At 42.3% G+C, this 14142-nt stretch overlaps 2 protein-coding genes across 2 annotated transcripts; both read left to right on the forward strand.

Moving 5' to 3' along the window:
* Nucleotides 1–858: 858 nt before the first annotated feature.
* On the forward strand, nucleotides 859–1505 carry LOC120710601 (glycine-rich cell wall structural protein 2-like). The gene has a single exon (XM_039996236.1). It carries the CDS (start codon nucleotides 859–861, stop codon nucleotides 1429–1431), a length of 573 nt encoding a protein of 190 aa, XP_039852170.1. The 3' UTR covers nucleotides 1432–1505.
* Nucleotides 1506–12940: 11435 nt separating this feature from the next.
* On the forward strand, nucleotides 12941–13748 carry LOC120710602 (glycine-rich cell wall structural protein 2-like). Its single transcript, XM_039996237.1, has one exon. It carries the CDS (start codon nucleotides 12968–12970, stop codon nucleotides 13562–13564), a length of 597 nt encoding a protein of 198 aa, XP_039852171.1. The 5' UTR covers nucleotides 12941–12967; the 3' UTR covers nucleotides 13565–13748.
* Nucleotides 13749–14142: the final 394 nt, after the last annotated feature.

Raw genomic sequence — 14142 nt, forward strand, 5'->3', positions numbered from 1 at the left:
CTCAGATCATTTGGAGGCCACCAATTGATTAAAGGGGAACACATATTTGTATTATGGCCCTTCCTCTTCTCCACATTAAAGTTTGTGATCTAAATACACTATGTGGTTTATGTGTGACCGTAGATGCACACTTTTGACAAGTTCATGCAACAGCTTGTGCGTTTTACAATTTGTTGAACTAAAGTGATAGAACCACACAAGTTGATGTATGATGGGTGCAATTTACTCTAAGCAGAAATATCTTTCTGTTTTCACCGAAGAATTTATCAGTTATATTCCTCTACTGTGTGATGTTGCAGATACTATGATTGTTAATAATAATGCATCACTGGTGAATCCTTTTAACCGGCCAGTACTCTCTCACCATATTTCAACTTTTTAATATAATGTTTCGTGGAGTCAAGTCTTCAACATGATTTAAGTCTAAATGAAATGTATTTGACACCCCAAGCATTTCTTATTTTGTGTATATATATTCCTGAAAAAAATGCACAAGCAGCTCATGTCAGCAAGACACCGCGCCACTGCTCACGTCAAAGCGTCAACAAAATATATTCACTCAGATCATTGGAACTCTCGGAAGAAACAAGTAGATAATTATTAAAGATTGTTCCACGGAAGGGCCTGGTCAGATAAGTAAAACACCATGAGATGTGTGCGGTTGGGTGGGAGGGCGGAGTTAATGCTTGTGGATCAAATTTAGAATAATTAACCTTCATATCGCCACAGCAGTGGGAAGCTATTGAAACAGTTAATGGTGGAATAGTATACATTGTGCAAAGCCTCTACATACAGCCCTATATATATAGAGACACACATAGAAGCCTCTTCCATACTGTTAGTCTCACAAAGTTCACAATGGACAGAACTGTACTAGCAGCATTTGGCCTCGTTGTCATCCTGAGCATTGGCCTTATTGACAACACCGATGCTGATCCTACATACTCTAGTGTTGAGGGAAGAGGTGAAGGAGGGGGGTCCGGTGGTGGGGTCGTGGATGGTGCCGGAGGGGGTTCTGGGGGTGGTGCTGGGTCAGCCGAGATGGGTCAAAATGGGCTGTTCGCTCATGCAGTTGCTGGAGGGGGTGGTGGCGGGAGTGGTGGAGGCAAGTACGGTGGGTATGGTTATGGGGGTGGCTCTGGTTTAAGCTCTGGTTCCACACAAAAGAGCGGACCAACTTATAGTGGATATACTGGAGCTGGTGGTAGTGGTGAAGGTGGTGGTGGTGGAAAGGCTGGAGCTGATTATGGTTCTAGCGGCTATGGGTCAGGTGGTGGGTCTGGTTCTGGTACTAGCTATGGGGTCACTTATCAAGTTAGCTCCGCATCTGTGAGTGCCAATAGCAATGGTGGTGGGGAAGGAATGAGTCAAAATGGTGGGACAGGAGGTGGTCAAGGACGCGGATCTGGATACGGTGATGTAAACCCTTGAAGCTAGCTTGGTATCATGATCTGAAGACGGAGCCCACCTTTAATTTGTTTTGTTCCGCATATATTATGTTCTCTTTTATTTTAGTGTACCACTTCAACTTTGGCAAGGAATAATAAAGGGCTCCATTCCTGTGTCCAATTTGTTATTGTGGTTTCCATTTGCATTTTGCAATTGATATCATGATCAATGAATCAGTTTCTGTATATTGAAATGTTTATTTAATTTGTAGATTTGTGGTGACGTATGATATTTTAGGAACAGTGTTTACACATAATATAAGTAGCTACATTACTACAGTTCCGACTTCATGCAGACTTTGCCGAAAAACAAGCTAGTCATAAATTAAATTAAATGTTTATTTAAAACACACTATTACACCTGCTCAAAGATATTTGGCAATTGGTTCTCTTTCATAAGTTTCCGCACCATTCAGATTATAGATAGTGACAATGACTACCATACAATATTTCGGCATGATCACCACTTATGATCACATTGAGAAGATGTCTAAGAATGCTATATATGGAAATCTGGAAAGAGGGAAGAACAAGTACATGCTAGGGAGACATGGGGTACGTTGCCTGATGTTGCCAATTAACACATTCCAAGCATAGCTTCGACTTCCACCAATTTCATATATGAATCCATTTAGACTCTTACAAATCAGGGTGGTATAAGTCCTTCGACCCACGCGCCTTTGCACAACGTTGGCGTTGTCCTATCCATCGACACACACCAAGTAAAATGGAGTTGGAGCAAAAGAGTAGAAGTAGGAATTTCTAATTCCAATTCCCCACCGGCCCATTACAGATCCACAAGTCAGTAGGTGCATAGAAATTTCTAATTCGAATTCCCCACCTTTATAGATGCATAAGCCAGTCAATCCTCTCTCTTTCTCTTACGCTTTATTGAGGATAGGTGGCAACCTGACATGCAATAGCTCTGGGCATAGAGCCGGAATAAAAGCACAAGTGAAACATACCCACAAAGAGTTTATGACCATGGGCACATATTGTCATATAGTGGTGCGAAGCTGGGGGTGCCTATGCAAGTGACACTATGCCAACGCTTGCAATCCATGGGTACAAGGCAAAATCATGAGGACATATGCTTGGTGACGAACAATATGAACTATAACAATAGTTTTTCTAGCTACTATGTGTAATACGAGTAGTTGTTAGCGCACTTGACATTAGGATATTATGAGCCTTTACTTTTCATTTATCTTGATTTATATGCTACCTTTGCTATTCTATAATGTGTAGCTGAGAAATTCTGGGCAAGTCAGACAACCACTGCAGTTGGGTACAGCTTGTTCTTTTCCACCTGCGTTTGCTTCATCTCGGTGATGGTAGTCTTCACCTGTAATCACTTGCGCCTATACATTGAGCACAGAGAGCCATGACACCTTCAACAAGTATGGATTATTGCAATATCCTGAAAATAAGTATGCATGGCATTAGCCATCATCCTGTTGCTTCTCAAACTTCACATTTATTTGACCTATTCACATAGATACTAAACACATGCACGAATCTTGGAAACAAACAGCACCGACCAGATCCAGTCTGATAGACCTTGTAGTCCGTGAAATGCATTTTAGTTAAACTGACACTAATTACAGTTCAATAGACTAATCAACAACCACTTGTTGCAGAAGTTGAAAACCTCTAGTGCATAGGTAAGATGACAAATCAGCGACAGTCAGCATCTATTTCTGTTGTTCGTGGTGGGGACGTACATATACAATAAATAATAACCCCGTCGCTAATGTACCATGCTTGAGAACTGAGAAATCCACCATAAAGTCATGCATAATTTATAGATTTTTTATAATTTGCCCTATATAACGTACTTTTATCAAATTTTATCATGTTTCTCCCAGTACCAGAAAAAGGGCAATAAACACCGGTTGAAAATAACCATAGGTATCGGTTCTTCAACGGTACTATGAGAATGAGATTGAAGGTCTTCGTCACCAGGTAAATGACTCGGTGGTAAAGGGTTTCTTTAGTACTAGTTGGAAAGGCCAACCAGTACTAAAGCGGCCGCCATGCTGATGAAAGCCAGTGGTCCCTTTATTATCAGTTGGCCTTTCTAACTGGTACCAAAGGATTTTCCACATTTTTCTAAATTCTATTTTATTTTGATTATTTATTACTCCTCGAATCCTTTGTCAGACAGTTGATGCCTTCTATTGCAACAATTCCAATATGGTACCTAACCTTTTGTGACCTTATTCGTGATCAGGGTACAACAATATTGTGTAGTCTTTAAACATACGCTTCAGATCTCTAGATTTCTATTCAGTTTTACAGACTTCCTCTACTTTGCACAACATCTGACCAAGATCATCTTCTGCGACATGTGCTTCAGCATCTTTTTGAGGCTCACCCACTATTCGCATACATGGCCATTTACCTCATTTGCACGCCGTGTAAACACAACGAAGTGATTAGCAGTGTCTGTTTAATTAGATGTTTATCCAGTTTAATGACCATTTAACCTATTTAAATGTTTTTTAGTCCAAATAAAGAGCTAAACGGTAGGTGTGAGACTGTTGAGCGTTTATCGTTTAGGCTAACACTAGGCTAACCAATTGTAGTATCTTCAAAGAATTCATTGTAAGCGTCCCCATAGTCAGGAATGCTCTCCACTTCTTCATCATTCTCCAGCATAATCCCTCTTTATTCATGCTCGGTCCGACAATTGTAATTGGGAATGAAACCATTTTTGGAACAAATGACTGTGAATGGTTCTTGTTGAGGAGTAATCCTTCTCGTTATTACAGATTCTGCTTGGACAACAAAACAAACCATCATGCTTTTGTTTCTTAGCCGCATCAATGAATTCGTGCACACCATTAATAAATTCCATTGGATGCTAGTTGGCGTTGTACATCCATTGCCCGCTCATCTGGAAAAATAAAGAGTAAATCTACTAATTGCTTATTATCTCGGACAATTAAAATGATGCAGGATGTAGAAGGTGTTAGACATACTGTAGCGTAATTGAATTCAAACATATTTGAATGAATTCACATTCATTATTCCTATACCCTAATTGTTATGACACTCTTTAGTTTGTTTTGGCTTTCAGAGAACCTTGATTGTCCAAGGATATGGCACTTATTCAGAATGTGAAGCACATAAGTTCATTCTGAGTTACTCCCTTATCCTTGAACAATCAAGGTTCACAATTTTGCAAGGGTCCATTATATACATCACTAGAGTATCATAATAATGCATTCAGAATACAAAATTAAAACTAAAATTGAATACACTGTCTCACATGTGTAATAATTATTGTAAACATAATAAACTAAATCACATACTAAATTAATAAACTAAATCACATGCTAACAATTATAAACTAATTCTTGAAATAATTGAATACACAAGTTAATATAAAATTATTTTTGCACTCTTCAGTTTGTTTTGGCTTTCAGAGAACCTTGATTGTATAAGGATATGTGACGTATTTATAATGTGAAGCTAAGTTCATTCTGAATGTGTCCCTTATCCTTGAACAATCAAGGTTCACAACTTTGCAAGGGTCGTGCTCAGAACAAAAAACACTTTGTAAGGGTCCATTATATACATCACTAGAGTATCATAATAATTCATTCAGAATATAAAATTAAAACTAAAATTGAATACACTGTCTCACATGTGTAATAATTATTGTAAAAATAATAAACTAAATCACATACTAAAATAATAAACTAAATCACATGTTAACAATTATAAACTAATTCTTGAAATAATTGACTACACAAGTTGTCGCAGCCGGAATTGGGCGACTACTAAACTACTTGATTGCTTGTGTTCTCGCGCGTCTGATCGGAATGGTCTAGCACACAATGACTCGAGGGATTTAGACTGGTTCGGGCCAGAAAATGCCCTACGTCCAGTATGAGGGGGTGATGTACTCTCTCTATTGCTCGAGCCCAGGTGCTCAAAGTTGCCAGGGAGCTTTAGAAGCTTTCCAGTACTGAAAAGAGGAACTGAACTCTGTTTTACGTGCGTTGGATCCCCCTTTTATACTTCAAGGTGGGACCCCCCTATTTACACAGTTCTATTGCTAGCGTGTGTTGCTTGATTGCCGTGGTTGACTCCTTGCCTTTGTCAGTCGGGGGGCCCCGCTCCGCCAGTCGGGAGCGGTGGTAGTTGTCCTGGGCGGTTTTCTTGGGCAAAGGGCCTTCATCTTCCTGTCTTACCCTTGGTCGGTCGGGATAGTCTTCGTGCTTCGGTCGGGTGCCCGGCGGTCGTCCCGTCGCTTGTCCGTCCATATACGTTTCGTTCGTCCTCACTTGAGCGGGTCCTGACTGGAGTGGTGGCACGCCTGCTGATGGGCTCAACTTGTCAAGTGGCCTCGCCCGGTCGCAGTCACCTGTTCCTGACGAAGTGGCACCAGGGGGTCATGATGACGGCGTGCGTGGTGGAAGAGTTGACGCCCTCTCTCCCGTTCTCTGTCATGGGTACGGGTATGTGGTACAGTCCGCACTGTGGCCCCGTCAGGAGACCCTGTTCTAGTGCACGGTTGTGCCTTGTGGGAATGGGCGGCGCGTATGGCGGCATGGGGAGTAGGCGTGGTTGCCATGCCCTCGCCCTGGGTTGTCTTCTTGGCGAGCAAGACCCGGGCCGCCGGGTACAGACGGTCACTGTTCACACCTGCGGTCGGCGGGCTGCCGCATGTCCGTCTCCTGGTTGGTTCACTCGGGCGCCGGCCACCCTGTGTTGACGCCGCAATCAGCCCGGGCCCTTAATGGGCCGGTCATTGGGCCTTGGAGAGGAGGAGGAATGGCCTTGTTGGGGGACCCCGGGTCCTTACCTCCATCACAAGTTAATAAAGAATTATTTTGGCACTCTTCGGTTTGTTTAAAACCTGCATCTCCGCAAGTTGTGTTTCAGAGATGCTTGATAGTTCAAGGGTAAGGGATTGTTGTTTTTGAATGTATTATTTCTATGCTTACCCAACATAGCCTTGGGTACATTAAAATCTTTTAGGCTAACACTAAAATCATCGAGAAGTGAAAAAGCTACATCAAAATAGTTGCAACACATCTAGAAAGTGCATGGCCTCCGCTCCAGCCTTTCTCATAAATAACCGAGAAGGATGGTGCGGAGGCTATGTGTTTTTTGAATGTGCTGCAACCATATTGTTTGAATTTATTATTACTTGTCGATGGTTTTAGTGTCAGCCATAAATATTTTAATATTCCCAAGACTCTGTTAGAAGAAGCACATAAATTTTTTCAGCAACTGCCCTTATATACATATTATAATGTCAAAAAGATTCATTTCAGAATACGTAACTAACACTACATTAAATCAATAAAACCATTGAATAATATTAAAACTAAAATTAGATACACTTAAATAATTATCACATATATAATAATTAATGTAATAATTATAAACTAAATCAATTCCTAACTACATCTAAAAATAATTAACACATGTATAATAATTATAAACTAAACCACCTGCTAACTACATCTAAAAAATACATAATATATGCATAACAATTGTAACTAAATTACCTGCTAATGACATCTAAAAATTATTATCACATGTATAACAATTATAAATTAAATCACCTGCTAATTAAAACTAAAAATAAATTATCAAATGAATCAAATTAATACCTAAATCACTTGCTAAGTACATCGGAAAAATCAGTTCCAAACTCATGGAAAACATGACTTCCAACCACCATAAAAATATCGATGGGATTTAGACTTCACATTACTACTAGTTTTCAAATTAGAATTACAACAAGTACTAAATTAAAAGGTCCTTCATGGACGAATTCATGGGCGCAGGGGCCACTTTGAGCACCATGGTGGCGGCGTCGTAGTCCACCCACACCTGCATTGGGTCGCCGCTGATGAGGCAGGCTTCCGTCAGCGGCATAGTAGGCGGCTTCGCGGGACTTCACGGAGGTGAGGCCGTTGACGTCGACGACGTGGTTTGCGCTGATATCGTGGAACTCGATGTTCTGGACGATGTCGAGCTCGACGGCGAGCAGGTGGTTGATGGTGGCGTTGCCATCGTCCTGGGCGTTAGCTAGTGAGGCCCAGCCACCCAGGTACTTGTCCGTGAGCACGGCCGACAGGCTGGCCGTGGTCGGCGCCACAGTGAGGGCCATCCCGTGCGTGCTAAAGCCGGTGTAGTTGGAGACGATGTCGAGGACGAAGGCTGCCGAGAAGGACTGGACGGCTGTGGTGCCATTCGCGAAGCGGAGGTCGAGCGAGCCGTCGGGAAGGGGGATCAGCCACGAGCGAGCCGAACCAGCTTCAAACAAGCAGAAGAGCCAGCGCTTGAGCCATGTGAAGCCATTGTCGGATCACGGAAGGACGGGCGGATGGGCATGACTGCAGAGTCCAGTCAGTGCCCTCGACTGTAGAGGATCTGATTCCCATATCTTGTGATTTGCGAAATACTATTTTTTTTATTTACTTGGCACGGATCAAGGCCGTAGACTAATCAGTGTCCACTCTTTGGCCCTGCTAATAAAGTTCGGTGCATAGATAGATGACCAAGTCGGCGACAGCCAGTATCTCTTGCTCTGCAGTTCTTGACAGTGAGTGAGTGAATCAACCTTACATATATTGGATAATGACTCGGTCAATATCGTCGGCGCCACATTTCAAAAATGGAAAAAAATGCGTAAAGCCCTGCACAAGCTTGCTGCTCATTAACTTGATTTACTGCTTGACTACATCAAAGATCCATGGTAAACTACTAGAAAAAAGGCATTCAACACCGGTTGCATGACCCAGTACTAAAGGTCCTTTGCATAGCCGATCATGCCGCCAACTGGTACGTAAAACATTAAACAAATATTTGAAATTCAGAATGAGACCCGCACATGCGTGAGGTCCCAATGCCCCAATGCAAGTCATGTGATTTTTTATGTGAAATACGCGCGCGTGAGGGGGTTGGAATTCAAATTTGAGACTACTTGCCTCGTGTGCACCTCCTTTACCATCGAACTTACACAAGAGTTATAATTAAGAGAGGGATACTTTCCTTTTGAAGTAACACGTGAAGGACTCTTTAGTACAGATGGTAACACCAATCAGTACTAAAAGATTCACATTAATACAAGGTGGTGTTACCGAACAATATTAATGCGTTTGGAGGCATTAGTACCTAGTGGTAACACCAATGCCAGTCGATATTGGTATGGACCTTTTAGTATCAGTTAGTGTTACCACCCGGTACTAAGAGCACCTCCAAACGACTAGTTAAATCCTACCTCCATATTGCCAATCTATTTAGCCAGCCTTCACTCTCCATATCTCCATCCTATATATCCAATAGACTAGTCATCCATACTCTTTTCTCGTCCCCGTCGCCTGCCAGCTCCGCCGCTCAATGCCATGGCCGCACCCACCCATGTCTCGCTCACCTCCCATGCCTGCCACCGCCTCCTCCACCGCCCGCTCCCCTCCGACCTCCTCCCGGCCGCGCTCGCCCGCTACCCGTCCACCTTCCACCTCGGCCTCTCCCTTTGCGTGTGAATCCCTAACGCTGCCCTTGTCGCTGCCCTTGACCTCACCCGCTCTGGGTGGTTCAACGCCCCGGGCCTCACTGTGCTCGCCATGGCCTGCGCGCGAGGCAGAGCGCGTGCCACGTCTTTGGGTCGGCAGCGAGTGCCCGAAGCCCCATGGTGGCACAGCTGGTGGCGGCCAGAGAGCGGCCATCGAGGCGGCACATTGCATAGGACAGCACATCGGTGGGTAGGGAGCTCGGCCGCGATGGCATGAAGCGGGCCGGGGGGGGTGGGGAGCTTAGTGGAGGTGGCTGAGAGCTAGCAGCCGACGCGGGGGCGAGGGCGCAGGAGCGACAATGCGAGGGCGCAGCTGGCGGCGCCGCGGAAGGAGGACGATGTGCACGCATGGGCGGGAGGCCGTGTGGGAAGGGTATGGGAAAGAGGCGTGCCCGTGCGAGATGGTGAGGCGTCACAGCTCGGTTAAGTTGCCAAGCAGCCGAATGGGGATGGCAAGCTGGGATACATTAGCGAGGAGGTTGGAGAGACGGTTGGAAGCATGTTTTAGGGATGTTTCTGCTTTCTTACCTAGCCAGATCTGTTTTGCTAGTCTATTGGAGATGCCCTAAAGGCCTCCATAGGCTTCTATCCACCTAGAAAACACCGGTATGAAATATAGCCGGTACTAATGCTAGTACATGATCTAGTTCAGTCTAGTATTTTTTGGTGGACCGATAGCCTTTTTCTAGAAGTGGTAATTTTCTTATGCATCAATACAAAATAAAAGGGAAAATGGCGAAAAAAAACATCTCAATTTTGCTACAAAATCTAGTACGTATAAACTAGTACGGCTCTTGAGTAGCCTCAAGCATGACTTTATATTACATGCTTCATCATGGTTATTCAACAACAATACTCACTCCATTCAGTTTTAATTGATATATTATCATATGGCAAAATGACCAAAAGCACCACAGGTGTGCTTATCAATCTAATAAATGCAACAGACTTTTTTGTTGGTCTTCTAATGTTTTAACTGAGAACTCCTTATAACTAGTGCTATTTATTACCACAGCCCATGCCAATAGTAAATATAGCTAGCATTTTTGAACATTTAAATTTTAAACTATAGCTATCAAAAGTGAATGGAGGGAGTAATGTGAAAAACTACTACCTCCGTTCCAAAATATAACATCTTTTTGACTTTTTAAAGTAAAAAATTTTCATCTTTAACTAATAATATCTCAAAAAGTAATTACTTTTAAATAGAAAAGATTACATTTTACAATAGTTGGTATCATTTAGAATAAACTTTATGTTGTCAGTCTTTATATATTTTTACCATCTACGGTCAAAGATGTAAAGATTTAACTTTGAAAAGTCAAAAAAGTTGTTATATTTTGGAACGGAGGCAGTACAATTATTCTGGTGCGACAAATGAAAAAAGATGCACCACTGATGCCACGTGTGAGATGGAGAAGATCGATCATTCCTGAATCCTGATGTTGTGTTAGTCCACACGAATTATTTGACATCTAAACAATGATGATGGAGTAACTAGAGTCAATAATGGTGGCAAATCGTGAGCAATAATATCGAGGAGACAACTTTGCCTACAAAATTAAATTTACAAGGCCATTCCTAATGGAAGTTTTATGGATACGCATTAACTAGAGTGACACACCATCCAACAATATTTGAAACTAGGATTAAATTTACAAGGCCAACATTAATGAAAGTTGTTGTTTTCTAGATTAGATACAAGATACAAACTAGTATCTAGGTAATAACGTTATACACATGGCTTTCTCCCATGAAATCCATTTCACTTCTCTCTTCATTAATACACTGCTGCCACATCATCAAAAATGCTGACATAGTAGTGTATTTAATGCCCATAAAACCCCCACTGAGAATAGCCATGACACTCCTCTGTCACGATTAACAAGTTTCCAGTCTAGGTAGTTAATTGTACAATGACACTTCCCATTAGGCCAGTCTCTGTGGGAGTGTCATCGACACAATTACCTAAACTGAAATCTTAAGAACTGTGCCAGTAGAGTGTCACGGTGATGACACTTCTCTCACATTTCATGACACTCCTCTCTTCTCTCTCCTCATATTATTGGTACATGTTAGCAAATTTAATGTCCATGACACTTATATGACACTCCCACTGAGATTGGCCTTAAGATTAAGGCTATTCCTATGGGATATTTCATTTTTGTGTTTCCAAGAATGCCACGTAAGCAACAAACCAAAATTTGATGTTTGGTACGCAATACATGCGGGAGACAAGCTAAGTTGGACCAGCTGTGCATGCATGGTTTTATTTAGAGGAAACCCTTTCATCTCTATTCTCATTAAATTGTTGTCACATCATAAAAAAATGCTGACATATCACTCTATTTAATGCGCATAAAATTTATATGAAACATGCAATGAAAATTGGCTAAAAGGTGTAGGTGCTGGACGGTACAAATTGTGATAATGCAGGGGGTCGGGTTTTGCCTTTTTTCTCAAATAAAAAGGTCTGGGTTGTTTACTTTCAGCCATGAGGGTGTAAAAGCCTATACTTTGATTTGTTAGTACAAACGCATAGCGCGATTGGTAGGAGCCAGTGGATGGCTCCCTACCGGCCAGCGTTCGAGTCTCACTCGACACCGGTTTCTCACAAAAAAAAAATTCCCTCGCCTACCCCATGTGCCAAAGCACAGTTGGGCCTGTCCCTGGTCGCTGATCCCCCCATGTGCGTGGATCATCCATTCTCACGGGTTGCAAGTACTGTGTACAGGTGGGGCAGGGGTTCAAGGATTTTCTCGGCCTGTGTAAGAAATGTCTTCTTTCTTTCGTGAAAATGCCGTGGGGGCGGTGCCCCACAGGTCAAGTTTTTTTAGTACAAACCTAGGACCAATAATTACATGATTAACATGCATCTTTTTATGATATAAGATTGGTTTTCTTTATATTTCGTGTTCAAAGTAAGTACTTGTGATCAAAAGTTTGTCACAAAAATGACATAATAAAAGAGTAGTTGTTAATAAAAGTCTTGCCCTAACGAAACAAAATAAGCCTTTATCATCCAGGACAAAGGGAATGTGGATTTATTCTTTCTCAAATTTAATTCTTTGCCACGTAAAAAAAATCAAATGCGGTATCTAATTCATATATATGATATATACTACAAGTTGAGAGACAGGCCCTATTTAATTTCCTTATTAGTTCGGCATTTTCATCTTTATCAATATCATGACATGATATTTTTCCTTGTGGACATGAAGCTCAATGCAAGCTGAAAAATAATTGGATCCGCGCCCAATGATCAAAGGCCAAACAGAATCTTCTAAGTAATACTCCCTCCATACTCAAAAAACCTGATGTTTAGGACAAGGTTTGAGTCAAACCTTGAGAATATAAATCATGAATAACTCTCAAGTTGTTGAGTTTGAAAATGTAAAAATTATATGAATAGATTTGTTTTGAAAAATATTTTTATGAAAGTATACATATATCACATTTTGATAAATATTTTTAGAGGAATAAGAAGTCAAAGTTGTGTTTTGGAGACCGTGTCGCTGTCCTAAACATCAGGTTTTTTGAGTACGGAGGGAGTAACTAACTAAATGAAATACTACCCGGTTCCCTGCAGTTAAGTTCAGTTGACGATGCAGGGCTGACCTAGATATCTGGGAACGTCTTTCTTTTTAATTTAAAATAAAATGTGGTATGCCCCCAGGAGCTAGCAAGTTGCAACTTGCAAGTGAACAATACAAAAATCCTACGTTGAACTGCTCCATCTCATTCAAGTCGGCAGCTAGATGGGATCTACATGACTAAAATATGTATAGTTTTCCTAGCTCAGACGTCATGTATGGATTGGAGCGAGGTCGTCATCTACACACACGCAACCCGTGCATTCTAGCTATTAGCATAAACTGGAGCACCATCCGCGAACCAGCACCTAGAGCGCGCTATAAATAGCCATGTGCTTTCGTTTCTCGGCATTCATCTCATCTTTGCACTTCCAAGGCTTGCAATGGGTAGCACTAAAGTTGTCGCGCTTAGCTTCGTCCTTGTCCTCTTGAGCTGTGGCTTAGCCAATGCTGCAAGGGTAGCCAGGCTCTCTAGTGCTCAGGGAACAGGCGAAGGAGGGGGAGAGGGCAGTGCATCTGAATGCGGTGCGGGTTCCGGTTCTGGCAGCGGTTATGGATCCGGTGATACCGAGAACAATGGCGCCCATGCTAGATCTGGAAGTGGGGGTAGTGGTGGCGGCGTATCAGACTACGGTGGCTCTGCGTACGGTGCTGGGTCAGGTGTGGGCTCAAGCTCTGCCTCCAGATCTGAAGGATTGTTTGCAGGTTCCGGGGGATATTCTAGTGCTGGTGGCGCTGGAGGCGGCCGCGGTGGTGGACAAGCTAGTGATGGTGGTGGATCCAAAGGTTATGGGACCGGTGGTGGTAGTGGAACGGGTTCAAGTGATACAAACATATACTCAGGAGGGCCATCTTGGGGTGGACCAAGTTCTGTAAAAGCGAATGCTGCTGGAAATGGTGGTGGTGCCGGTGGTGGTGAAGTTGGTGGGACTGGTGGTGGTGAAGGTGGTGGATCTGCTTATGCTGATGCGCACCCCTAAATGTTACTATGCCCCATTAATCTAAAACTGGTGTTTTGTGTTGTCTTAATTTCCATGTTGCAATATTTGGTTTCCCTTATTTCTCTTCATGTATTAGCCTTCCACCAATAACGGTTGCAGTACACTAGTATAGCATCCATTTTAATGATAATATTGATGTTCTGGTACTGCAATGATTGTTATATGCCATCTAGTCAGAATACGTCAAAATGTTTTGACATCCACTGACATTGTGTTAGTTACTTGACTCCGAAGCTTCGATCATACCCAATATACTGTCTTTACTGTCTTTCTCTAAGATTTGGCCTTTTATTATTACTCAAATCTTAGTGGGTAATAAGACGATAACATTTTGAGTACGGCTTCTGCCTTATCATCCAACCATTCCCAACTCATGATAGAAAGTGAATCATAGTTCTAATTCGTAGAATCTTTAGATCGCTGCTAGTATTTCTTATGCTCCAAAGATTAATTCTGCAAACATATAGAATAATCATTGTACCATTTCACTCGGAAGTATTTCAGAGTATCGTATTTGTAGTTTTAAAGATACAAGATCATATACTAGAACCTCCAAA

This window comes from Panicum virgatum, chromosome 5K (genome assembly GCF_016808335.1).
Source record: "Panicum virgatum strain AP13 chromosome 5K, P.virgatum_v5, whole genome shotgun sequence".
Classification (NCBI taxonomy): Eukaryota; Viridiplantae; Streptophyta; class Magnoliopsida; order Poales; family Poaceae; genus Panicum; species Panicum virgatum.

Coding starts and splice junctions, on each gene's coding strand:
- LOC120710601 (XM_039996236.1), top strand. CDS start 859: ATGGACAGAACTGTACTAGCAGCATTTGGCCTCGTTGTCATCCTGAGC.
- LOC120710602 (XM_039996237.1), top strand. CDS start 12,968: ATGGGTAGCACTAAAGTTGTCGCGCTTAGCTTCGTCCTTGTCCTCTTG.